At 42.4% G+C, this 27,525-nt stretch overlaps 1 protein-coding gene across 3 annotated transcripts in view; it reads left to right on the top strand.

Annotated features, from left to right (window-relative positions):
* Positions 1-27,525, top strand: part of RNF216 (ring finger protein 216) — a 288,938-nt gene that overhangs the window by 119,457 nt on the left and 141,956 nt on the right. For all 3 annotated transcript variants that reach the window (XM_063430189.1, XM_063430187.1, XM_063430188.1), the window contains 2 exons: positions 14,659-14,735; positions 19,165-19,264. In XM_063430189.1, coding sequence (XP_063286259.1) covers positions 14,659-14,735; positions 19,165-19,264 — 177 coding nt within the window. The remainder of the gene's footprint in view (positions 1-14,658; positions 14,736-19,164; positions 19,265-27,525) is intronic.

Below are 27,525 nucleotides of genomic sequence, written 5' to 3'. Positions count from 1 at the left end.
GCCTCAGCCAGCAGTCTGGACCCCAGGGGGAAATGTAGGAAACCGGAGGGTTGCTAACATTTTTACTACATTTAGTATGTGTGTCGGAACTGTTCCGCCACTGAACTGTGGGACCCATAGATTGACACATCCTTATTTTTTTGGGTTGTTAATTGGGTATCTGACTCTGGGGTTCAGCACATGGCTGCAATATAAATAGTTTATTTTGCAGCCAGCTTGCTCCCCTGTACACTTGATTTGTGTTAATTCTGTACTGAACAGCCTGTGCTTTCAGTGCATTGGCATACAACAAGGCTTGCTTATAGAATGTTGGTTTTGCATTTCCCGGAACATAGATTTGATGGATTCCCTGCTCTGGTGCACTTGTCTATGTTCGGGGAAATATACCCGCACATAGACATACGCACCAGAGTAGGAAATCCATCTAATCTATGTTCAGGGAAAATTCCCAGAACATAGACCTACTCGTCCAGTGGGTGAGTTGTAATTTAGAGTTCTGCTGTATAGAATAATTTTTTTTTCCCCATTTGAAATTTTAATGAGACTTCAAAATTTAGGTGGGGGGTACAGAAAAGAAAAGAGGGAAGTACAGGGAGGGGGAGGTTGGTGCACACCAGCATGTAATGTTATACACAGTGAACAGAATCACATTTGGCATTATGCCTATTCATTGATAAAGCAATCTCCTGTACATTTGTGGAGCAGTACCATAGGTTACAAACATTACTGTTATTTACCAAACATTCCTGTATGTTACAGAACATTACCATTATTTCCCATATGTTCCCATCTCTACCACAGGTTACAAATATCAAAGCTGTGCCAATCTCCACGTGTCCCACAACATCCAAGCCTCTGTGGAGCAACGTGTAGGGGGGAAAATGGAAGTGAATTTGGATTCGTAGAGGCGCTGTGTATCGATCTCAGCGATCACATCAGCTAGTTTTGGGGGGGAAGGGCGTTTTCCATGCTCTCGCTATCATTTGTTGAGCCGTTATTAGTACATGTAGTGCCACTTTCCTGATCTTACGGGGGAGTTTTTCTGGTAGGTCTGTTAATAGGTACGTAAGTGGCTGGAGAGGAATGGTACATCCCATGAGTTTCAATAGTGTGTCCTGTATGGACTTTCAATATGGTTGGAGTGTTGTACAGCTCCACAAGATATGAAGGACATTTCCCTTTTCAAGCCCGCATCTCCAGCATTTTGAGGATGTGAGTGGGAATATTTTCTGTAACCTGGCTGGTACCATGTACCACTTATAGAGCAGTTTATAGTATTGCTCCAGTTGTGGGGAGGATTTGATATAGCCTGTCGGGCTGGTTATGATGCGGTCCTAAGTTTTCAGGGTGATTTTTCTCTGAATGTCCGTTTCCCACTGGAGGGCAATTTCGGATTCAGGAAAGGGGGTGTAGTTAAGCAACATAGTGTAACACATGGAGATAGGCTTAGATTGTAGCGGCAACTTGCCCTTCATACAGATCGCCTCCCAGGGTGTTGGTGTGAGGAGGCATAGTGGAGCGGTCTCCCTGTGTTCAGGTGGGCTTTAAATGGTGAGAAACCAATGATCTCAGTTGCATATAAGAATAGTGTGTATCCTCCGTTATATGTGCTACTCAGGAAGAGGACATTTTGGCTCGTAATCTATTGGCCAGTGTTTTATTAGCGTTCCCGTCTGTGTGGTAGGAGCATGCCTCTAGTTTGTGAAGGAAATACTTTTTGTTCCGTGTTGAGCTCTGCTAGCCGCTTGTGCAGTGCAGATCATTTTCCCGCCAGGTCTTGGGTCGGGTTAGACTTTTTTCAGGTTGAAGGTGTGGGCTATTTGTTTATAACATTCTAAGAGGGAGGACTGATGTGTTTTCTTAAGATATGAGGAGCGTCTTGTGAATAAACCACTAATTACGGCTTTATGAGCCATGCAAGGTGTCCTTTCCTGAGTTAAGCGTGAAATAGTATGTAAGTGCTTTACTAATGTCTGCAACAAATTGCTTGTCGTGGAGTAGGGACTCATTCAGTCGCCAGGACCCTTTCCCTCAAAATTGCATAGTCGCTTAGTTTTAGGGTCTAAGGGCTACGGTCAGACCAAGAGAACTCCTACGTCGCAAGCAGTCTATTGTGCTAGGGCCACTCTGTTAAGAAAAAAGGTATCAATACATGTGTAAGTGTTGTGTACTTTCGAGTGAAAGGTATATTCTTGCTCTGATGGATGGAGAACTCTCCAAGCATCATACAAGTTATATTGGCACAGTAGTTTGTTTTATTTCTTACAAGTGGCTAACATATGCTTCTTTCTGTTTTTTGCGGGGTTAGCAGTGGTGTCCAGTTCCAGAGATTGTATAAAGTTGAAGTTTCCGCAGAGGAGTAACCCTCCCTGACAGAACTTCCTCACCTACCCAACAGGGAATGGAGGAATGCATGTGAGTCTGCATTCGGGAAATAGGCTGACACCAAGGTGAATTGAACAAACCCAATAGTATGATAAGCCTGCCTTCAGGGTCTACAAACTGCCTCTGCAAAGAAAAAAATTTTATGTTTAAAAACGGATACGACTTTAGTCTTGTTATCCAACAGAGTTTTTATTGAAATGCGTTTCTTGGACACAGACCACGTCCAATCCCTGTGATCTAATATCTTGGAAAAGTAACCTTTTCTTGCCTGGGGAGTTTAACCCCTTAGCATTATAAGTTACTATTTTCATAAAGTGTCGGGTTTATGGAGTAGCTAGTCGAACTGGGCATCACAGTGATTTGTCTGGATCTGTGGTTTGTGGGTTATAGGGGGGATATAATTAGGGAGGACGGGGAAGGATAGGAAATAGACAGAAACAATAAAGTGTAGTCACTCACCCTATGTGAGCGCGAGCCATCAATCTAGTACACATGGATGGATTGTGGGGGTAGTGGCTAAGGGTGCTTCCCAAAATGGGGAAAACAGTCGCAACCAAAAGCAAGAAAATGCCTTCAGTAACTCCCTTGTTGGAAGGATATTAGCATTGTGATACAACCAGTCGGTAAAACTAATACATAAATATATATATATTTAATACAATGTTAAACAAAAATCTGCACACCAGTCAAGCCATAAGACTTGCTTTTCCCACAAAAATCCCAAATCTGCAGTGATGTTACAACCGCAAAGGATTCTGGGCGGGCATGTGCAAATTAGTTTAACATTTTTGCCTCATTCCATTTTAAACATGGATTCCTTTCATTTATTATTCTTTTTTTAATTAATTTTTTGCTGTGCATGAGAACATTCGCATATCAACAATGCCACAACAGTAGTCGCTAACAATTTGAAAACACATATATTCGTGAACAGTTGTATAGCATTCTTAGAAAACGCACAATTTTTATAGGTTAATAGTGCAAGCTAAGTACAAGCTGGTTATCTACATTTGTCATATTGGATTGCTTTGTCGTTTAGTAACAGTAGCTTAAGGTTACTATTCCGTGTGTCTATGCTTCCATATGAGTGAAGGCCCTGTAGCTGCCTGCGGCTATGACTGTGAGTGAGTATATATTAAATGGCGTCCCAGGACATTGGTGTGGCTAGTCTTTCTAACTCTGCCTCAGTCGTGGGGTCATCCAGACAGCCCCGCATCATGTCTACCCGCCTCGCGGTACAGTAAAGGGCTCATGTGGGTCTGCTCGGCCATTACCCCCTATTGGTAGGGTATGTGTTCTTAGTGCGCTGGCAACATGGTGATAGCTGGGATAGTGAGTCTATCGTGTCTAAGGGCTGGGCATCTGCCCATGTGTGTTGAAGCAGGGGTCCGAACCTGCCCAGGAAGTATAATTTCTACATTTTATACATTGTAAGGCTTCACTGGCATCTAGGGTGTTGCGCTGTATCTGTGCTGTCGGTTACAGTACCCATGTTTAAGTAGAGGTGAGGCGTTTAGTGGCCGGCTGCTAATCGCAGGTTACGTCTGCTGAGAGAGGGCATGGGCACCTGTGTAGTTTACAATGAGAAGTGGAAGGTGCTTAAGAGGTCATGCTGCATGGCTAACTATAAACAAATAGACAAGATAAAATAAAACATAACATTTGGGCCGTCTACTCCCTGAATGTGGAAATCCTGGACCTGTTCTGCAAAGCATAACCATGTCCCATGAGCTGGTGTTTTTTTTTTTTTTTTTTTTATATATATATTTCAGACCATACCCGCCTATTAATAGTTTTGAATACTTATAAATATTTGTTGGCTCATTCCGAACTACAATACTTTATTAAACTTTATAACCTCTTTTATTCCCTTTTCTATTAATATTCCTTAAAGAATATCAACTTTACTAAAGAGAAAAAGTGGGAGGAGAGAAAGCCCAACAAATCTTCAAATACAAAAAAAATAGAAAAAAAGAGAAAATAACCTCATTCATACCACCATTCACACATATCTTCCAGCTATGTCAGTCATCTTTATTGCTTTTGTGGGAAATAATGTCTTTCATCCTTGTTACTCTAGGGCTTATTACTTGTCTATTATCAATTCCCTCTCTTGTTGCTCCAATTTTTTTTAACCAATTTACCCATTTATCATACTCCTTACATTGATTTTCCATTTGAATCTGGTATTTTAGTTGTTGAATGAGCTGTAGCTTATTGAACGGCTGTGTCTTTTTCCAATTCCTGGCAATAATAATCTTTGCCGCTACCAGACAGTGTGTTGTCAGTAATTGTTTCATTTTTCTAAGAAGAGGCCATCTTAAGTGCAGCAACACAATGTCTGGTTTAACTTTTATTTTTATATCATTTAAACTGCACAGTAAAGATTTAGCCATAAGCCATATGGGGATTACTTTTTTACAACTCCACCATATGTGGAGATAATCCCCTCTCGATTCTCCACATCTCCAACGTAAGTCGTTATTATCCTGTAAAATTCTGGACATTTTTGAAGGTACCAAATACCATTTATTGATCACTTTGTAAAATGTTTCAATTAAAAAAAGGCTGTGCACATATTTATTTGTTTTGATAATTGCTTCATACCATTCTTCTAAATCTATGGGGCAATTCAGGGCTTTTCCCAACTTTTTATTGCTGTTGGGAAGTTGTTTTTTTATTATCTAGTAAGTTTGTACATTTAGCAAAAAGATTATTTGAATCCTTCCTATTAAATATTATTTTTAACGCATTGTATGTTTCCCTATTGTTTAAGATTGTATTCTTCTTCAAATAATTCTTGACTCTTAAGTATGAGAGAGCCTCTTGATTTGGAAGGGACAATGTTTTTTTAATGGTCCTAGCTCCACACATCCCTTGGTCTTTTTCCTCTCAGCCTATGCCCTCTGGGTTTGCCGGTCTGTCTAGCCTGGTGTTAGCTTGCCAGTCCACGTTACTAGGTGAGTAAATGTCCAGCTCTGGTTGGCTTGTGGGACGGCTGAGATGTTGCCTCGTTGGTTTCACCAAGTTGCCTGGATCTGGCGGTGGTATGGTGGGTTGCAGTGTTTTATGGCAGCGTTGGGCAGGACGTCTGACCGCGACTTGCTGTCTTAGTCGGTAGTGTCGTTTCCGTAGTGTTCGCCGCTTTAGTGAGGTTGGGGTAGTGCGGGGCATCTGTCGGCTCGTGGGTGGCTTCCCAGGCCGTACCTTGTTGCGTGCTTGGTCTCCCTTGTCTAGTGTCTGTGTGACCGCTGCTAGTCTTGCTCGGTTGAGCAGTGTGGCCCAGAAGCAGTCGAGTGTGGCTCTCAGGGTGTCTGTTACCTTGGTTGTAGGGCCTTCTGGGATAAGCTGTGGCAGTGTCAGGCCTCGCATTGCAGCTCTCAGTGCCGCCGCCATCTTGGATTTTCTCATTCCCGCGTGGCGTAAAGGTTTTGCTGGGTTCACAGGGGCGTCTTCACGGACCGGGATAACCCCCACCTCGGCTCCCACCCGCACAGGCCGCTGGCCACGATTTGGTCCGCCTAGCGCCGGAGCCCCAAGTATTGGGTATCCCCGGGTGCCTTGCAGTGCCCTTATCACCATCATTGCGTGAAGTGGTCGCGTGATATACCCAGAATCTTGGCTCCGGACTCAGGAGCTCTCGGCATGCACGTCTATTCCGCTTGAGTTAGGTTCCGCCCCCCAACATGGATTCCTTTTAATCTGTGTCCCGCAAGGACCAGGTACCACCCCGGGCTCCCGCTCCGGCCCACCCTCCCCCAACCTGTGGGAGTTGATGAGTATCTTGCCCTCTTGTGTAGGTGTGTGTGCGGCCAAATGTGGCGTGAAACTTATAAACATCATAAACAGTATTAACATTAAAGCAGTACATGGCAGTCCACAACATTCAACTTCCCCTTCTCCCCCCTCCCCAGGGGCCACATCCCTCCCACTCCCCCGGCTTCCATCAGGCCATGAGTTGGGCTATATTGCCTGCGAGCACGCCAACCCTCATGGGATTAGGCAAGGTTTGGGGCGAGGTTCCTCCAGATGTGGAAGGGATTATCTGGGAGTTAACATGGGGATCGCCCCGAGCCACCGGCCATTGCTGTCCACTGGGGCTGATCTCTTATCCCAACCACTCAAAAGGGGGCTCCAGCTGGTATTGAGCCTGAGTCATGTACGACACAGGCGGTACCACCCCTCCCTAAGCTTCCCCGGGTGACCCATGTTCCCTCCAAAGCCCCCGCCCCAGTTGTGTGGCTCCCCACCGTCTTAGTGTCCTGCAATTCTAGCCAGTTCCAAAACAGTAGGGGCCCGAGGTAGGGGGACAAGTACATACCCAGTGGAGTGGTAGCTGCTCCGGGTCAGTCAGCCATTCGCTGCATAGGTAGGCTGTCACTCGAGGTAGTCCCTGGGGGGGGGGCAAGGCTGTCAGTCTCGGTGCGTTGGTGTTTCTAGGCCAAGTCGTGGGTGTAGAGCCGGGCCGTTAGCAGGCGCCCCACACTGCCGAGTCCAGGGCCCCAAGGCAAGTCATTCCTCATGGCTGTCCGGGCCACCCCGGCGGAATCCAGCCCCTGTGAGGCCGGTACCCAGACCACTTCAGCTTAATGAAGTGGTCTGGGTGCCAGGTCCCTCTAGGATTAACCCCCCCCCCCTTTTTTTTTTATAAACATAGCAGTTTCAGAGAAACTGCTATGTTTATATTAGGGTTAATCCAGCCTCCAAATCCTGTAGTGGCTGTCTCACTGACAGCCGCTAGAGGCGCTTGCGTGATTCTCACTGTGAAAATCACAGTGAGAGCACGCAAGCGTCCATAGGAAAGCATTGTAAATGCTTTCCTATGCGACCGGCTGAATGAGTGCGCAGCTCTTGCCGCGCATGCGCATTCAGCCGAAAGGGAGGATTGGAGGCGGAGAGGAGGAGGAGAGCTCCCCGCCCGGTGCTGGAATAAAGGTAAGTTTTAACCCTTTACTCTCCCCAGTGCCCGGAGGGGGTCCCTGAGGGTGGGGGCACCCTCAGGGCACTATAAGGCCAGGAAAACTAGTATGTTTTCCTGGCACTATAGTGGTCCTTTAATCTCATCTCCTGTTGTGTTAATGGCCTGCTAAAGTCTGCAGCAGCATCCTCATCCTGTGTGTGATTAAAGTTCAATTAACAGAACAGGAGATAAGGATAAGAACTTCGGTTTTTGATGAATAAACACCATAGTCAACCCTGTGAGTATCCTAAATCCCCAAATACTGTTCTTCAGTGCCATGGAATGGACAAAACCTGAATAATAACATTAATAGAATAGCACAATATAAAGAACTAGTCTAACATTAAAACATAAAACACTGTGTGTGTTGCATGTTTTTAACTATGTCAGATTACAGTACATAATTCTGACCTTACAATAAAATACAGAATACTGCTATTACAATAAATTACACTATACACATTACATTGCAGTGCATATATTACACCATGGCTCGACAAATGCCAGGTCGCCATGGCAACTGGGAATTTTGTCCTGGCACCTGGGTGTTTGTCAGCCCGTTCAACACTGCACTAATGCCTGCTTGTCCAGTGGTGGATCAACAAGGGTAGCTGAGGTTGCGAGTGCATCCAGGCCCCTCTGTGTTCCGCCTGTCATGGGGGCCCCTCCCAGGTGGGCTACTGTGTGGAATGGAGGCAGTAGCGAGGGCACGGTAATCTTTCTGCTGTGATGTCAGGAGCTTGCATATGATGTCACTCTGACCCGGAATCACTAAACCGTGCACAAGGGAGCTGAGCAAGAAGAGCTTGTACATTACAGATTTATAGCAGCTCCACTGGACACCAGGGAAAAGATCCACTCCAGCTCTCCCAAAGGTAGGGAGGCTGGGTGGACATAAATTAATTGTTTGTGAGTTCATGGGAGAATGTGTGTGTCCCTGCGCCTGTCTGTCAGTGAGCATTGGTACTTTAAAGCTGCACTGTTATGGCCGCATCCGTTTTTGTACCCCCTCCCATCTCTTATATATTTGATTGTTCCCCCTGTCACCCCCAGATGCCCCGAAGACCCCTGTTTCACTTTTTTTTAAACTTCTTTATTCCTTGTCTGGATCTATATGGCTGCTCCCTGGCACTTCTTAAATCCCTCCCTGCCCACCCTCATTCTGTGCGGGTATATATGAGCCCCATATTAGCATAAGGGAGGTTAAAATCTCTCTTCTGTGCCTACTCGCTATGCCATGAGTAGGGGCATGTCTACTTAACAGTAAGCTTCTATGAGTGGATATTCTGATCAAGCTCTCTAGTGCACAGATGGCTGGCTGAGACTGATGGGTATAGTGAATTGGTGTAATTCAGTTTATAGACCAGGTCTAGCTCTCCAAGAGCCAAGATGGAGGCTGCTACATGGCACCAGAGGAAGTGGAGAACTCACAACCGCTGGGTGCTAGCAGCATTTGAAGACTAATTCACAGGCCTGTCTTCTTGAGCATGCCTAATGATCTAGATCAGTGATGGCGAACCTAGGCACACGTGCCACACGTGGCATGCCCGGCCCTTTCTGTGGGCACACGGCCATAGGTTCGCCATTAATGCAGAGTAAGCACCTGCCTGCCCGAAACGGCAGGCGCCTACTCTGCTTCCGGTTCGGGAGGCAGGGGAGGGATCTTTGAAGCAGCTCCCCTGTCCTCCCGCGAGCAAGCTGTGTGGAGCGTTGCCACGCGTTACCATGGCGTTACCATCACCTCAGGGAGAGATGGGTCAGATCCCTGGTTGCTTAACCCCTTAAGGACACATGACATGTGTGACATGTCATGATTCCCTTTTATTCCAGAAGTTTGGTCCTTAAGGGGTTAAGGAGGTACCGAGGTTGGCAACTCTTACAACTGTGCTGTTTGCTGGGTCTTCGGGAATAAGAGGCTGAACCCTGGCATGCAGTGGACCATTTTCATCCCCTGAGGGAGAGGTTGGTTCCAAACCCCGGTCACTAAAGGGGTTACCTAGGCTAGCCACTTTTACAATAGTGCATTGCTGGGTCTTCAGGGCTTAGAGGCTGAACCCTGGCAGGGCTACAAAAATATTGCCTGGTGAGCATAAAATAAAATTCTAGGCCTGTATAAGCAGACTACTGTGAAGGACAGGAAACACGACTGCCTGATAGGAAGGGGAGGATCTATTTATACCAGTTTCAGAGTTCTATTCCCTGTCCTTGCTGCTGTGAGGGGAGGAGCTAACCCATAAGTAAATGCTGCCTTAATTGATCAGGGAATTATGCTATAGTAGTTGCAGTGCCAGGGTTTGCTAGGTGTAGCGTCCTCTTTCCGAATGGAAATTCAGAAGCTCCTGCTAGGAGCTTCCAGAAGCTATTATGCTGTGCAGGACCTACACCTCTGGACATGGCTCAGGCAGAGAGCTTTCAGCTGGGAGGCAGGAAGCAGGGCCCTGTTGATCCCATTTAAGAAGTCACACTATTAGCAAAATAGTTTGACTACTTACATTGGGAGGTGAATCAGGGCACTCCTGGAACCATGACTACTACAGGATGCTATAATTATGGTGCTTGATGCTTTTTAGTTTTTAAATAAGGTTATTTTTAGGGCGTAGTTGCTGCTCTTTCAACTTTACAAATGAAAACAGTGCCATTTCTGAGTAACAACAATGTATACAATTATACAATGACCCCACCTACTCATGGCTGTGAAACAGCCAATAGTAGCTTTGTCTTGAAACAGAGTAGATCAGGTATAGTCAACCTTTTAATACCTACCGCCCACCTTTGTATCGTTGTTGATGGTAACATTTCCTTACCGCCCACCAGTGCCACAGTAACTAATTTTATATCACAAGTGTTTTTTTTGTTTGTTTGTTTTTTAAAGAAAGGAGGGTTTTTAAAAGTTTTTTTTTTCCTTTTTTTCCCCCCTATTTTCTATTCTACTTTTTTCTGTGTGTGTGTCGGAGGGGTGTAGTGTGTGTTTGTGTGAAGGGTGTAATGTGTATTTGTGTGTTTTAGGGGGGTGCATTGTGTGTGTATGTGTGTGGGGAGGCAGAGTGTGTTGTGAGGGGGGGCAGTATGGGGTAGTGTGTATGTGGGGGGGCAGTATGTGGGGTGGGTGCGTGCGTGGGGTGCATATGGTCTGTGCTGTGTGTGTTAAGGGTGCTGTGTGTGTGTGTGAGGGTGGCTGTGTGTTTCTGAGGGGTGCACTGTGGGGGGGGTGAAGTGTGTGTGTGTTAGAGGTGATGTGTGTGTGTGTGTGTGAGTGTGAAGGGTGAGGGGGCAGTGTGGGGGAGTGTGTGTCTGAAGGGAGCAGTGTGTGTGAAGGGTGCTGTGTGTGTGTGTGTGTGTGCGCGCGCACGCGGGGCAATGTTTTTGAGGGGGGCAGTATGTGTGTGATGATTGTAGTGTGTGTGTGTGTGTGAGGGGTGCATAGTGTCTATGCTGTGTGTAGGGGGGGTTGTGTGTGTGTGTTTGAAGGGTGCATAGGGTTTATGCTCTGTGTGTGTGGGTGGCAGTGTGTGTGTGTTTTGCATAGGACCTATGCTGTGTGAAGATGGGTGAGATGTGAAAATCTATCTCAATGTCTCCCCCTGCCTTCTTCATACCTTTTACCGGGGAGGGTCACATAATTCTGCAAGCCCTGGTTGCCCAGTAGTGGCATGTTCACTTTAGCCTGCAGCTTCTCTGGCTGCAGGCTGACTCTCCTGTCCTCCTGTGAGCACAGCACTGTATCGGATCGTTGTCACGGTAATGCGCGGCAATGCTCCGAGCAGCCTGCTTGCGGGAGAAACACAGAGCCTCCGAGACCCTTCACTCCCTCTGCTGGAACTAAGAGCCAGCGGGCCGGTGAGGGGAGATCTTTGAGAGGGCTTACAGCAAGGCTGGCTCTGCATGGACTGGCATGGGAGATGAAATGATCTCCCCTGCTGGCCTTGGTCCATGGCCATCGAGGCCCACCAGGCGTTTTCTGCAGAACCCACCACCGCCCACATGAAATTGATTTGATTGACATGCCTGACAACACAGGGAGAAAGTGCAGAGAATTTAATTCGCAAGCACTATATTTGACCCTGTAACTCTCCAAGACACCATAAAACCTGTACATAGGGGGTACTGTTTTACTCGGGAGACTTCGCTGAACTCAAATATTCGTGTTTCAAACTGGTAAATTGTATTACAACGATGATATTTTAAGTAAAAGTGAAGTTTTTCAAATTTTTTACAAGCGAACGGCACTTTTATGGTCTATATTATTGTTGTAATATGTTTTACTGTTTTAAAACACTAATATATGTGTTTAGTGAAGTCTCCCGAGAATAACAGTACCCCCCATGTACAGGTTTTATGGTGTTTTGGAAAGTTAGAGAGTCACATATAAGGCTTGCATTTCATTTTTTTCACATTGAAATTTGCCAGATTGGTTATGTTGCCTTTGAGAGTGTATGGTAGCCCAGGAATGAGAATTACCCCCATGATGGCATATCATTTGCAAAAGTAGACAACCCGAGGTATTGCAAGTGGGGTATGTCCAGTCTTTCTTAGTAGCCACTTAGTCACAAACACTGGCCAAATATTAGTTTTTTGCTTTTTTCACACAAAAACAAATATGAACGCTAACTTTGGCCAGTGTTTGTGACTAAGTGGCTACTAAAAAAGACTAAACATAAGCCAAGGTATTGAAAGTGGGGTGTCTTCTTTTTCAAATGCTATGCCATTATTAGGGATCGACCGATTATCGGTTTTACCGATATAATCGACCGATATTCGGTATTTTCGGCAATATCGGTATCGGCCAATAGGGATACCGATATTGCCGATAATACCTCCCAGGACCGCCAGGCTCATTACAAGCCCGGCGGTCCTGGGGGGGCGGGCAGCAAGCATTTACTCACCTCCCAGCAACTCCTCCAGCTCCCCAGTGTAAATCTCGCGAGACCCGCGGCCAGCTCTGACGGCCGCGGGTCTCGCGAGATTTCCACTGGGGAGCTGGAGGAGCTGCTGGGAGGTGAGTAAACGCTTGCTGCCCGCTCACCCCCCCCCCCCCAGCAGCCTAAGCCAGTGCCACTGACTGCCCCCCCCCCCCCCCCCCCCCCGGCAAGGCAAAAAACAGGGAGGGGGACAACAACAAAAAAATTACAATAATTAAACATATAAAAAAAATATTAATTTAATATAAAATACACTCTATTATTATACACATACACATACACTACACAAACACACTGTGTATATAATTCAGTGTGTTTGAATAGTGTGTGTGTGTATAATGTGTGTGTATAATAATGCAGTGTGTGTTTGTATAGTGTGTGTGTGTATATAATGCAGTGTGTTTGTATTGTGTGTGTGTGTATATAATGCAGTGTGTTTGTATAGACACACACTGCATTATATACACACACACTATACAAACACACACTGCATTATATACACACACTATACAAACACACACTGCATTATATATACACACACACACACACTATACAAACACACTGCATTATACACACACACTATACAAACACACTGCATTATACACACACACTATACAAACACACTGCATTATACACACACACTATACAAACACACTGCATTATACACACACACTATACAAACACACTGCATTATACACACACTATACAAACACACTGCATTATATACACAGTGTGTTTGTGTAGTGTGTTTATATAATTCAGTGTGTGTTTGTGTAGTGTGTTTATATAATTCAGTGTGTGTTTGTGTAGTGTTTATATAATGCACACTACACACACACTCTGCATTATATACATACACTATACAAACACACACACTCTGCATTATATAAACACACTACATTCACTATACACACTACACAAATACACACACACTACACAAACACACACACTTTGCATTTAGTATATACAGCATTCACTTTACACACACACTGCATTCACTTTACGCACACTACCCACACACTACACAAACACACTAGACAAATACACACTGCATCCACAACACAAACACACACTGCATCCACAACACAAACACACACTGCATCCACAACACAAACACACACTGCATCCACTACACAGACACACACACACACACACACAACAAACACTGCATCCCCTACATACACACTACACAAACATACACAGCTCCCCTGTCTAAACACACTGCATCCACTACACGTGGCATGTATATTTTGTGCATTTACCTTTAGAAATTGTTTTTATTTTCCAAAATGGTAAATGTACAGAATATCGGCAAATTATATCGGCTATCGGCCTGAAAGTTCACAGAATATCGGTATCGGTATCGGCTCTAAAAAAATCAATATCGGTCGATCCCTAGCCATTATGGGGGTAATTCTCATTCCTGGGCTACCACACCGTCTCAAAGGTAACATTACTAATCTGGAAAATTTCAATTTGAAAATGGAATGTTCTATATTTGACCCTGTAACTTTCCAAAACACCATAAAACTTGTTAATGGGGGGTACTGTTGTACTCGTGAGACATCGCTGATTACAAATATGTGCATTTTTTTGCAGTAAAACCTAACAGTGTTATGACATTCACAGTTAAAATGTCAGACGGAAATGCAAATTTAAAAAAAAAAATCTTATTTTCTCACTTTTTTTTTAATTTTATTCATAATGAATTATGTTCCATATATGAATAGTTAATGATAGATTAAAGCCCTGTTTCTCCTGAACAAAACGATGTATAATAAGTGTGGGTGCATATAATTTGAAAGAGGGGAACTACGGGTGAACAGACATATAGCGCAAATTCCTGTTTTTGTTTACGTTTTGTTTTGATCAGAACGTGCACTATTGACTCCGTCCTGAAGGGGTTAATGTTTCTGGCTAGCTTTTTGTTTGCAGGTATTTTCACCATATCACTTAACACCTCCCTAAAGCAATCAATATATTATTAAGATAAATTATGTTTATTTGATCGCTATGTTGACAAGAAAGCGTGATGAGTGGGGACATTCTAATTTCATTTATTGCCAATGCTGCAGTGTTAAAACAGTGCTACACCTTTAGCACTTGCAAGATGTGCTTGCCTGAGCTATATCAGGGTAACTAAGGCACTCGTGCTCTATTTTCCTGAGCAATGACTTTCACATTATCAATATCAATTTAATCTGTCTTTTGATGGCAGTGATAGACTGCCCATGTAATGTTTTTAGTTTACAGTTTCTAGTGCTGTAGATTTAGGAGCCTTTGTTGAGCCGAATTAAAATACTGTTAGTATTGTATTTGACATTTTAAACACATATGTCCAGAGAACATTTTGACTGAATAGTTTTCAAATGTCCATTAACTTTTCTCTTACAGGAGACAAGATTTCCAGATGTTAAAAAAGGATATGTGAAAGAACTTATTCTCTCCAATCAGTACTATGATTTAAATGTGTGAGTAGAATGTTTTCTTAATCATAGGAAATGTAATTCTTTTTAATTTTTCTTCTAGAAATAAAGATCTAGGTTAAAAGATTATATTCTCATTATATATTGAGTAACAAATGTTTAAACGTGCATTTTTATTTAGCCAGATCCCTAAAATGTACCATATTTTTCGCTCCATAAGACGCACCACACCATAAGACGCACCTAGTTTTTAGAGGAAGAAACCCAGAAAAAAAAATATTCTGAACAAACTGTCTTCTGCCCCCCCTCCCATAGTCTTCCCCCCCCTCCCATAGTCTTCCCCCCCCCCTCCCATAGTCTTCTCCCCCCCTCCCATAGTCTTCTCCCCCCCTCCCATAGTCATATTCTCCCCCCCTCCCATAGTCTTCTCCCCCCCCATAGTCTTCTCCTCCCCCCTCCCATAGTCTTCTCCTCCCCCCTCCCATAGTCTTCTCCTCCCCCCTCCCATAGTCTTCTTCTCCCCCCCTCCCATAGTCTTCTTCTCCCCCCCTCCCATAGTCTTCTTCTCCCCCCTCCCATAGTCTTCTTCTCCCCCCCTCCCATAGTCTTCTTCTCCCCCCCTCCCATAGTCTTCTTCTCCCCCCCTCCCATAGTCTTCTTCTCCCCCCCTCCCATAGTCTTCTTCTCCCCCCCTCCCATAGTCGTCTCTCCTCTCCCATACTGTCCCCCTCCCCTCGTCCCATAATTACTTACCTGTCTTTTAGCATGGGCTGGCCTTACAGCGCGCATAATTGGTACTGGATCTTCAATTTCAGTTTCCGGTTTCCGGCGGGACTGAAAGGAAGTGTGCACACTGAGTGCGCACTTCCTTTCAGTCCTGCCGGAAACCGGAACCTGAAATTGAAGTTCCTGTACCGCGGTGCGCGCTGTGAAGCCGGCCCACGCTACAAGACAGGTAAGTAAAGCTTCATATTCGCTCCATAAGACGCACAGACATTTCCCCTCACTTTTGAGGGGGAAAAAAGTGCGTCTTATGGAGCGAAAAATACGGTATTTCCCATAGCAGGGTTATGGACACAGTGAGCACTTTTGTAAGCTATAAAATATATACATGAAAATAGATCTAACTTTAAAAACAAAAAAAAATATATTACACTATTCAAGGGTTAATCAGCCCTTTTTTATTATTATATTTTTAGGTTTATAAATTTGTCACTTAATGCCCCCAGGAACGCTTTAGGGTTTGAAACACAAACCTGTATTTCTGACCCTACAGTGTTAAAAACACTATGTAGTCCCCCACTTCTCCCCCTAAACATAGTACAATCTTACCTTTATTCCAGTCTGTTGGTGCTGGCTCTGCCTCCTGATGACCTCAATAAATCACATTATTTTCCCATAGGAAAGCATTGGCTTGGATGAGATTGTCGATTCTGATGATCTCTGCTAATGAGGCTTAGCCAGAGGGCGGAGCCAAACGCTGCTCTGACTCATCAGCATCACCTCATAGAGATGCATTGAATCAATGCATCTCTATGAGTAAAGTTTAGCGTCTCTAGCACTGCCCCAGGAAACACCTCTAGTAGCCATGCGTGGAGTTGCCACTGGAGCTCCGCCGGGTGCAGAGCTGCAGACCGTATAATAAAAGTCTCGCGAGCTCCAAGAGTGTTGCCATGGTAACGCTCTGGGAGCTCGCGAGACTCCTATCACACGGTCTGCAGCTCTGCACCCGGCGGAGCTGCAGACCGGAGCTGCTGGGCAGACTGATTGGAGGGAGCCCGGCGGCATACAGGGCAAGCCGCCGGGCTCCCTCCTAGTGTCAGTCTGCCTGACTAGCCGGCGGCCCTGGATGTGTGGGTCAGCGCGACCCACTGGGAATCGCCCTGCGACCCACCAGTGGGTCGCGACCCACACTTTGGGAACTGCTGGTGTAGTATATTACAACAGTCTTATCCAGTAGTATGTAAATCTTATGTAATCCTACTCACGTTTAACAGAACTTTTACCAGCTCTAGTATGAATGGCGAACAGTGATACAATCCCCACTTATTGGATACAGGAATAGTTGTAGTCACCAGATATCTCAGCAATATGGAGACCGTAAATCACCCCCTCCCCCCCAAAAAAGGAAACTACAATATGCTCTCTTTATAAACAAGACTAGGAGTGTAATAAAAATTGAATATTACTCACATTTGATTGAGCAGACAAACCGCTCAGTGAATAGGCATGGGTGGTATACCCACCTAGGATTCTTTAGTGAGATCCTCACTGAGGAATTAGACTTGATGACAGGCAATAAAATATAAAACAAAGCAGTAAAAAGTAAACTGGCACAATCACATTATAAAAGTAAAAATCACTTTATTAAAATAGCTTTAAAATGAATGCACAGCATGATTCACCATCACAGGGCTTCCAAGCTTCGTTTTTCTATTGTTATTTGCTACTACTTTGCACTCATATACAGTGACACCCTTTATAACAGACTTACTAATAGATATACACTTTACTAATTGATTTTGTAAAATCTTATTTTAATGAATGTCATATGCTTATGACGTCATTTTGTGCCAAATTCAGTATTGATATGTTTACATCTCCTATATAAACCCGTGTTTGTCAGGCATTATTTTTCTGTTTTCCACTTGAAAAAGCCCTGTGTTGGTGATACGCTTTGTGGATTTATTTTAAAGCTGTTTTAATAAAGGGAATTTGAAAAGACTGTGTTAACCGCAAAAAACTGCAGGGGCTGACTGTACTCACTAGAACAACTACATTAAGCTTTAGTTGTTCTGGTGACTATAGTGTCCGTTTAAGTCAAGTTGAGAAGAATTCTTGTTTCTTCCTGTGAAAACTTTATCAAATCTTGAGCTTGAGGTGTTATGGTGGTGGGAGTGTTTAAAGATTGAAGTATGAAGAAATGTTCAAAGGTTTATTTGCATCTATTAGAAAAAAAAGGCTTGTCAGAGGGCATAAAATAAAATTATACGCATATCTGCAGGGCAAATAAAAACAGCGTTGCTGACACTTGAGGAAACAAATGCAGTTTTCATGAATTCTATACCTGGATGTTATAAAGCAGAAACACATGGGTTATTATCATTATTATAGACATTATTAAGGGAACATTACACAAGGCAAAGTATGAATTCCACAGGATGCTTCTTAGTAATCTTTATGTTAACACAGCAGTGTATTTAACCCCTTAAGGACCAAACTTCTGGAATAAAAGGGAATCATGACGTGTCAGACATGTCATGTGTCCTTAAGGGGTTAAATTGTCATTTTTTTTTAAAATCCTTTGTTATATTCTTAATGTGCCAATCTGTCTAAAGCACTGTCTATATGAGAGCCATACAAGAAATGACATACCGTATATACATTCATTACACTGACTATTTTAGAATGAATCTTTCAACTGTTGCTAGGTGGTAAATATCTTTGTAAATGTCCATGTCATGATTTCACTCCACATAAAGTATCCTACTAGAAAGTCTTGCAATGGTTAAACCTTGATGGTAACATAATTACACACAACTGTCATGACATTTTTGCTTTTTAAAAGTGTTTTTTGAATTATGTATATGTTCTGTATAAATTGTGTATTTTTAGAGAAAGGTTTCCTTTTTATTTTTTTTTTAAACTGGCTGAGCAGCCACGTTGGTTTAGATTCTTGTGTTATTTAATCAATTGCTACTTAACCTAACGTGCCAACTGACATTATTGTGTTGTGTGAACCTTTTTTTAAATGTTTTTTTTTTTATTTAAATTTTTGCTGCATTGATGTTAATAAAAGAAAAACAAGTATTTACTTAATATCTAATACAATTGTCAACCCCTGTTACTGTCACTGATATCACTGTTTATACAAAATTAAGCCCTGTGCTCAAACTTTCACTACTCCTGGGCGGCAGCAATGAATATAGTACATATCAGCCCCAATACATACACTAAAAAATAAAGGAAAATGTTACTGAACTATAGTGTCCCTTTAAATCTGCTCAAGCTCCATGGCAAAGTATACCCTGCAGCATGGTCCTCTTCCACTGACAGGAGAGCTGAGAGGAGTAAATGAGCAGCACTTGATGTCTTCTTTATACACCTGTTGCCAGCATGCTGTGCCTACTGACTTCAGACTTCCCATATATATAGAATTAAAATTAGCCACTCTGAATTCTAGCTCCAGGCCTCTGGCAGCAGATGGATTAAACTCCTGTATGTGTGCAGCATTTCATAGCACTGGACATACAGTATTTAGGTAGCATGACCACTTCAAATCAATGAAGTGGTCATGGTGCCTGGAGTAACCCTTTAAAGAACAGATTCATTTAATAACACATTTGGTCCTCAAGGCCCTTTCAGATCTCTTCATGTTGTATATAAAATATGATAAAAAACTTCTCGAGTCTGTTTTGCAAATAATTGAACACATGTATAATTCACACTGGTTTGTTTTTCCTGTGTTTTCCAGCATATGTAACGCACTTCTGGAAAATTCTGACTACCCAAAGAGAGAAGGTGGTGTTGTGTTAAATAACAATAGCTGCTTGCTAACCAGCCTGGACAAAAAGGTGTGTGGGTCATTTTTAAGATGTTTGTTGGTTGTGGCGAAGCTAGACTTGCTTTCTCCCATCAAGTGCATGCTGGGATCAATGTTGTTTTTTTGTGCTGTGTTTATGGTGAGGCTGTGTTTCATTCATGGGAGCTGTATGTATTTGCCAATGACTATCTTCAGGGGATGAATGTGGCAGCTAGTATGGGGGAGGGGGGATATGTGTGATAAGGTGAGGTGCAGAAATTTTAGTGTTTGGGGGTAGAGACGACAGGTAAGGGGTAGTGTTACTGGGTCAGTGTGGTAGGGGTGGTAAGTGTGACAAGGTTGGGATGAGTATAATAGAGTGAGGGAGAGTGACTGTGACAGGGTAAGTGAGCAAGTGACAATTGTGTGTGTGTGTGTGTGGGGGGGGGGGGGAGAATGATAGTATGAGGTTAAGCACAGTAATGCCTTTTTAAAAAAAAAAAAAAAAATATATATATATATATATATATATTATATATGTCTGCACTCTGACTGCATCAAACTCAACGGGAACCACGAGGGGGGTAGGTGGGTCTTGATCAAAGCCAGAGCTCCAAACTCAGACAGATGCCCATCGGGCCATATGCAACAATTTATGGGTAATAACAGTTGTGGATGTCCCCTCTTCATCTGGGGCAATAAATACCCTCATCTCCCCCCAGTTTTGCCACAATATGTTGGAATGTTTATAGTTTGCTTTCAAAATTGGAGTTATTTTGTGTATATTTCATTGTTTCTTTGCAGTATCTTAAACAGACAATCATGGGTCATCACAATTTGAATGGCATTTGCTTCTACTTACCGTATATACTAGAGTATAAGCCGACCCGAATATAAGCCGAGGCCCCTAATTTTACCCCAAAAAACTGGGAAAACTTATTGACTCGAGTATAAGACTAGGGTGGGAAATGCAGCAGCTACTGGTAATTTTCTAAATAAAATTAGATCCTAAAAAAATTATATTAATTGAATATTTATTTACAGTGTGTGTATATAATGAGTGCAGTGTGTGTGCGTATGAGTGCAGTGTGTGTGCGCGTATGAGTGCAGTGTGTGTGCGCGTATGAGTGCAGTGTGTGCGCGCGTATGAGTGCAGTGTGTGTGCGCGCTGGTGGGGGGGTGGGCATTTTGATTATTATTTTATTAATATTTGAATCTTTTTTTTGTTCTATTTATTTTATTAATTATTATTTACATTTTTTTGTTATATTGTTATTTTTTTTTAATTATTATTATTTTTAATATTTTATTAATGTGCTGAAAAACTCTGTTTATACTAGAGTATATACAGTATTAATATTCATTTATCTGTTTAAATAGCCAATTTGACTGTCATTAAACAAAATTGTAACTTTCATTGTTTTTGTTTATTTTATATGACAAATATGTTCCTTTACATTTTGTGATTTTAAAGGATAATTTCAAACACTTGGAGCACTTCAGGTTGCTTTGCACCTCCAATAGGGTGCTACTCCCATGTGGTTCTTTGTTGTCTCTGCAAGTGTGCTTGCGACTTGGTTCTGGGATGAGAAAGCTACATATCATTATTTGTCTGCACTAGATAAAAATAATGATTAACAATCCCACACTTAACTCTAATGTCAAAACTGCCACCACTAAGAGTTTATAAATGGGGTGCCTTAGTTCCCCAAACAAATGAGATTAAAAACTCACACATAAAAGCTAGCAAAATATCTGTGTAATCAAAAATACTATTAATTAGTATTATTATCTTCAGGCAAAGTGCTCCTCTACCAGACAAATGCAGAACTTGATAAAGGAATATTTATTAAGAACAAAAAGAGTCCCACAGTGGTCTAGGTTGAAAAAAAAGACTAAAGTTCATCAACTTCCACAGTGAAGCCCATTCTTTTATGCTGTTGATCCAAAAGAATCGTCAGCAGGTGAGGAGCGTGGGCGGAGCCTGACCCAGCGCAAAGGGATGTCGGCGCTGGATTCAGGTAAGTGTCTGAAGGGGTTTGAACCCCTTCAGCAACATGGGATGGGGGGCAGGAGGGAGGTGGGCACTGTAGGGATTCTCTAGTGACCGGAAAACAGGTTTGTTTTCCTGACACTGGAGAGTCCCTTTAAGGTAGTTCAGGCTCCCAACTTCAACCTTTAAAAATAGAGACTGAACAGTATGTGACTATACACCTGAGGAACGCATCCTAGCCAAAACGCGTTGTACTATTTTTGGACTAAAAGCACTTGGATCCTTCACCTAGCTTACTGAGATGTAAAATTTTAGTTCAGGGACTAAAGCGTTTTCCCAATCTACTTGTCCTGATACAAAAAAACTATTTTAATCAAAACCATATTTAAATAAGGTCTTTATTGATAGTAACTTAGGAGACTGCCCTTACAATACTTAAATGCAATCAACAAATGCAAGTAGGTAGTGAACTTAACCCCTTAAGGACCAAACTTCTGTAATAAAATGGAGTCATGACATGTCACACATTTCATGTGTCCTTAAGGGGTTAAACAGAATAATTCGGTTCATCCAAATGAGAATTGTAGAATTGTAGCTTACTTTATCAAGAATATAACTATAATTAACTGAGGCAACCTCATGAGGCCATTTACATCCATTGACATGCTTGGTTACAGAAAAGGCAGTGCTTACACTGCTGAGCCTACATGGTCAATCTCTTTGCTCCAGTCTCCTCCCCTCCCTGTCCCTTATCTGTCTCCTCCCCTCCCTGTCCCTTATCTGTCTCCTCCCCTCCTTGTCCCTTATCTGTCTCCTCCCCTCCTTGTCCCTTATCTGTCTCCTCCCCTCCCTGTCCCTTATCTGTCTCCTCCCCTCCCTGTCCCTTATCGGTCTCCTCCCCTCCCTGTCCCTTATCGGTCTCCTCCCCTCCCTGTCCCTTATCGGTCTCCTCCCCTCCCTGTCCCTTATCGGTCTCTTCCCCTCCCTGTCCCTTATCGGTCTCTTCCCCTCCCTGTCCCTTATCGGTCTCCTCCCCTCCCTGTCCCTTATCGGTCTCTTCCCCCCCCCCCCTGCGCCAGGGTGAATAAAGGGTTAAAAACCCTTTATTTGCTCGCCTTTTTCCATTGCCGATTTCCCTCTGCAGTGCATCCTGGCTCTGACCCTTCTGACGGCCTGTGATGAGCAACAAATGCCACGCCTTAGGAATCAATGCTTTCCTATGGGGAAAAACGTACATAATGTCCGTTATTATTCAGGAAGCCCTCTAGTGGAATTAGGGTAGACAGCCACTGTGGGCAGACTTGGTGGTGTAATGTAAACATTGCAGCACTAAGTGCAAAAGGAACTTAGCACCCAAGCCATCTCAATTAGCTGAAGTTGTCTGGGTGCCTACAGTGTCCCTTTAATGTTAAACAAGTGCGCTTTTCACCTTTTTGTTTAAAAAAAAAAAAAAAAAAATGTTGCAATAAAGTGATACCGGAGAAACTGACGGAAGCGAAGCACAGAGAGATGGACACAGGTTTCTTCAGGAAGGAAGAGATTCTTTATTGGATCACCGATCGGGACTCAGAGGGACTAATGTCACCAAAATACAGCAAATTCTGAGCCCCGGACAATAGTGCAGGCTCCTTATATAGGCACATAACTCCTCCCATATTAAGCTCCACCCGCACATTCTCTTAACCAATCAATACAAATAAGAATTAACTTCCTGTTTGACCGCATGGCTTGTCCAGCACAATGGAGGAGGGGGAATACTACATCCTGTATTCTTGCACATGCTCCGTACACTACTGATCGTATCTTGCCTCGTGCAACCAACTGATCGATACGTCAGCATATGCACGTACACATGCCACGTGGTAATCTCGGCCTACTAAATTTATTTTTTTACCGAGATTCCACCACAAAAGTGCTTCTCAACAATCCTCGAAAAATATATGCAATAATGTACTTTTGAACAAGTGCACTTCTGACACTGTAAATAGTTTGTCAATTCAAATGATATGAATAGATACTACATAATACTACGATATAACATAGTGCAATTTAGTTATAAAGCTCTTCTGTATACATTTCACATCAATATTATTGTATTGTGATGGTCACAAGCGCTGGAAATTGTGATTTAATGACGGTGCACTTTTTAAAAATTATATTTGGCTTTATATTTTCTGGCTATTGCACTTTATAAGGTGCTCCTTATTAGAATTATAGTAATGGTGGGGGTAATATTTCAGCGCCTTGTTTACTTGTGTTTTGGTATTACACATAAATTCTATCCTTGAATATTCTGCTTATGCTATAAAGGATCCAATCCTTTTTAAAATGTATCTATAGAATCTGATAAGGCAGCCTCTTTAGGCCGAGTATTCCACATCTTTATTGTTCTTACGGTAAAGGACCCTTTCCTCTGTGATAAGTTAAAATGCCTTCCTGCAACTTCAGTGGGTGAGCTCTTGTCTGTTGTATATTCCTGCTTATAAACTGGTTAGCACATAGGGGTTTGTAAAAAATACAGGGTAGGGGAAACAGCGCTAAAGAAACCAAAACTGAAGTAGGGCTTCCTCTAAGCCCTACTGACACATGTAATAGATAAGGTAAATAGAGAAAGGTTGCGACAAGTAACAAACTATGTAGAAAGATACTAGAAAAAGTATAAAAATATATAAAAAAAAATGTAAAGAGAGTCCAATAGCAGTGATGATAGTTACAAATCACTATCAAATAGCAGAAAGAAAGAGTCCTAATTCAGATGCATGCATGGGGAAAGCAGTAGTATGCACAGCTCACTGGAGCAGGAGGTTGGAAACAGTTATCTTATGAGGACAATAGCTTTTTAGACATCCTAATCAGAATAGCTTTTTGGGGGATCTTCATAAGTTGATATATCCTATACCATTGCTGTATTTAGTCCAATATATGTGGATCACCAAATACACATATACTTTTTCATTTGTTTGCCCCAAGTATTTTGGGTTATATGCAGCTCCATTTCCAACCGCTGATCCAATTTTTCAGGATTCTAACAGTACACCCCCTAATGTGGCTTTAGGCCAGTCAACAGCTTAGTAATACTCTCTTTCATTAACCATAGAGTACCAAGGTTTGAAATTAGACTATTCCCTCTAGGTCTAATTAGACCATAAGTTATTTGGGAATCTATTTAAAAAAAAAAAAAATTTGGACAATTGAGATACTCTAAGCTACCGACCGGAATACTACCACTATTTTAATATTAAATTGATAGGATATTTTATGGGTAATAAATTTTAAGCAACACATATAAAGCCTGCTGGTTTACCAATTGAATAATTTATACACCTATCCTCTACTATTAAGTGTTCACTTCCTCGTTAAGTGTTGTATGTTGCACTCACCTTTTATTTATTTAAAAATATATATTTTACCGGGATGGATACATTGAGATTTCTCTCGTTTTCAAGTATGTCCTGAGTCCACAAAACATTGTTACAATAGAATACAATATTAAAAAAATACAATATACAAACTATATATATATATATATATATATATATATATATATATATATATATATATATATATATATATATATATATATATATACACACACATATATGAATTTAATACATAACCGGTAATAAATATTCAACCGTGAAAAGTGCATTCTATGCTGAGAAATATTGCCATAGATATTTTAAAAGATTTTAGATTTAACTGTGTCCCTGAGGTTATTCCATAATTGCGCTGCTCTGTAGGAAAAGGAGTATCAAGCCACTTTATTTTTGTATTGCGGTATGCTAAATATCGTGATAGTACTGGATCGGAGGTTATAGGAGGTGGGAACAGCTGGGGTGAGCATTTTACTCGGGTAGTATGGGAGCTTCCCAGAAATGCTGATATGCACAAGGCTGGAAAGATGAAGAGGTTGTCGGGATTCCACCAACAACCAGTTTAGCTCTTTTAACATGTCACAATGGTGGGTAAAGTAATTACATTCTAGTACAAAGCGGCAAAACAAATTATATTAAGTTTATTAAGGTGGGTTTGCGGTGCGGGTGCATACACTACATCCCCATAATCAATGACCGGCATTAGCATTTGTTGCATTATCTGTTTCCTTAATGTAGGGCTTAGGCAGGATTTGTTTCTGTACAGGGCACCTAGTTTTGGGTAAAGTTTTGAAGAGATTTTTTTCAATTTGAAGGCCAATGGATAGATTGGGGTCTAGCAACATACCTAGATATTTAAAATCGCAGACTGCTGTCAGTGTGCTATTTGAATTTGTTCTGATACACAATTGTTGCTTTGGTAGTTTATGTAATTTAGGTACAGTTCCAAAGATCATTGTAACAATTTTGTCAGTGTTTAGGAAGAGTTTGTTATTCGCTATCCACTTTTCTACCTCTGTGAATTGGTTTTGGAGCACAGCCTCAAGCTGCGGTAGCTTGGGTTTAGTAGCGTAGATGTGTACAGTTGAGGATTTGCAGACTTTAGGCAGATCATTTATAAATAATGGGAATAGCAGGGGGCCGAGAATGGAGCCTTGGGGAACACCACACTTGACTGGAAGAAGGAGGGAAGCGCGATCAGAAATGGCCACATATTGCAATCGGTCTGAAACATACGATCATTAGCGGACGATCATCAGTGCCTGAGTTTTTGCAAAAGAATGCCATGGTGTACTGTGTCAAAGGCCTTGGTAAAATCAAGGAAAATAGCTTCAGTTAAGTCTCCTTGTTCCATGCCAATTTGGATGTCATTGCAAACTTTTAAGAGGGCAGTCGAAGTTGAGTGAGTTGGACGAAAGCCTGTTTGATCAGGGGTCAGATAATTTGATCGTTGATAATATTCACATAGTTGCGTGTGAACGCGTTTTTCAATTTTTTTTTTTTTTTTTTACAATACTCGGAGCAACGATATTGGGCGATGGTTAGAAACCAAAGTAGTGTGACCACTTTTATGAATAGGCACTACTCTCGCAGTCTTCCAAAGTTTGGGTATGTATCCTGACACCCACGGATTCATTGATAAGGGTAGTGACCGGTTTAGCAATTGCTGGCACACTGAGCTTCAGCAACATTGCTGGGATTTGATCTGGCCCACACTGTTTTTTATTTTTTAAATTATTAAGATGTTTATTAACGACACTAACAGGCACAGGTCTAAAATTGATTTTCTCTATATAAGGATTTTGCAGATTTGGCAGGGACTGATCTTTATTTGTGGTCTGAACATGAGTGTAATTTGTTATCTTAGCAACCAGGGTGGTAGCACATCCAACAAAATAATTAAAGGCATTTTCTACATCTAGGGGGTGTTGCAATGTTTGTTGTCTATTTTGAGAGTGGATTGTGGGGGATTGTATGCTATGTATGATTTTCCAGAAGTTTCTTGGGTTTGATAGGTTGTTGAATTTTTCACGCTTGACCTTTGACCACAGTGTATCTCTAAACTGGTACATTTGAATGAGGTCAGCTGTAACCCATAGCAGGTGTGTCCCTTTTAGTCGCACTTTACGCAGAGGGGCATGCAAATTTCAAACACCCAAGATCTCGGAATGAAAGCATGCAATTGCAGTGTCTCGATCTAGTATTAGACCTAATTTGTGCCATGGTATGTTCTTGAGAACACCTTTAAAGGATTCAAGATTACATTTTTTGAAAGACTTGGTGATTTTAATCTTGGGACGGGATTTAGTGGCCTTTATTTTGTGCATGCAGTACACTAGACAGTGGTCACTGAAACTGTTAGGGAGAATGCCCGCCTCCTGGATTCTGCCAGGACAAATGGAGAGAATCCAATCGAGGAAGGTTTGGTTCTGGCGTACACACAATCGATGGGGCCCCGGTGCAAAACTCTAGGAGATAAAGACATGCCTGGTAGGGTATATATAAGAGACTAATAATTTATTTATTTTTATTTATAAAATATTTCACCAGGAAAGATACATTGATATTTCTCTCGTTTTCAAGTATGTCCTGGGTCCACAAAACATTGCAATAATACATTATGGTACAATAAAATACAAATACAATATACCGTATATACTCTAGTATAAGCTGAGTTTTTTAGCACATTTTTTGTGCTAAAAAACCCCAACTCGGCTTATACTCGAGTCAATAGTCTGTATTATGGCAATTTGCATTGCCATAATACAGACTGGGGGAGAGGGGGGCTGGCAGAGCTGTAACTTACCTTTCCTTCAGCTCCTGTCAGCTCTCTCCTCCTCTGCGCCGTCCGTTCAGCACCTCGGTCAGCTCCCAGTGTAAATCTCGCGAGAGCCGCGGCTCTCGCGAGACTTACACTGGGAGCTGACAGAGGGAGCTGCACGGACG

This window comes from Pelobates fuscus, chromosome 8 (assembly GCF_036172605.1).
Source record: "Pelobates fuscus isolate aPelFus1 chromosome 8, aPelFus1.pri, whole genome shotgun sequence".
Classification (NCBI taxonomy): domain Eukaryota; kingdom Metazoa; phylum Chordata; class Amphibia; order Anura; family Pelobatidae; genus Pelobates; species Pelobates fuscus.
Note: the sequence above shows the minus strand (reverse complement) of the source record. Positions and strands in the feature narration are given on the sequence as shown.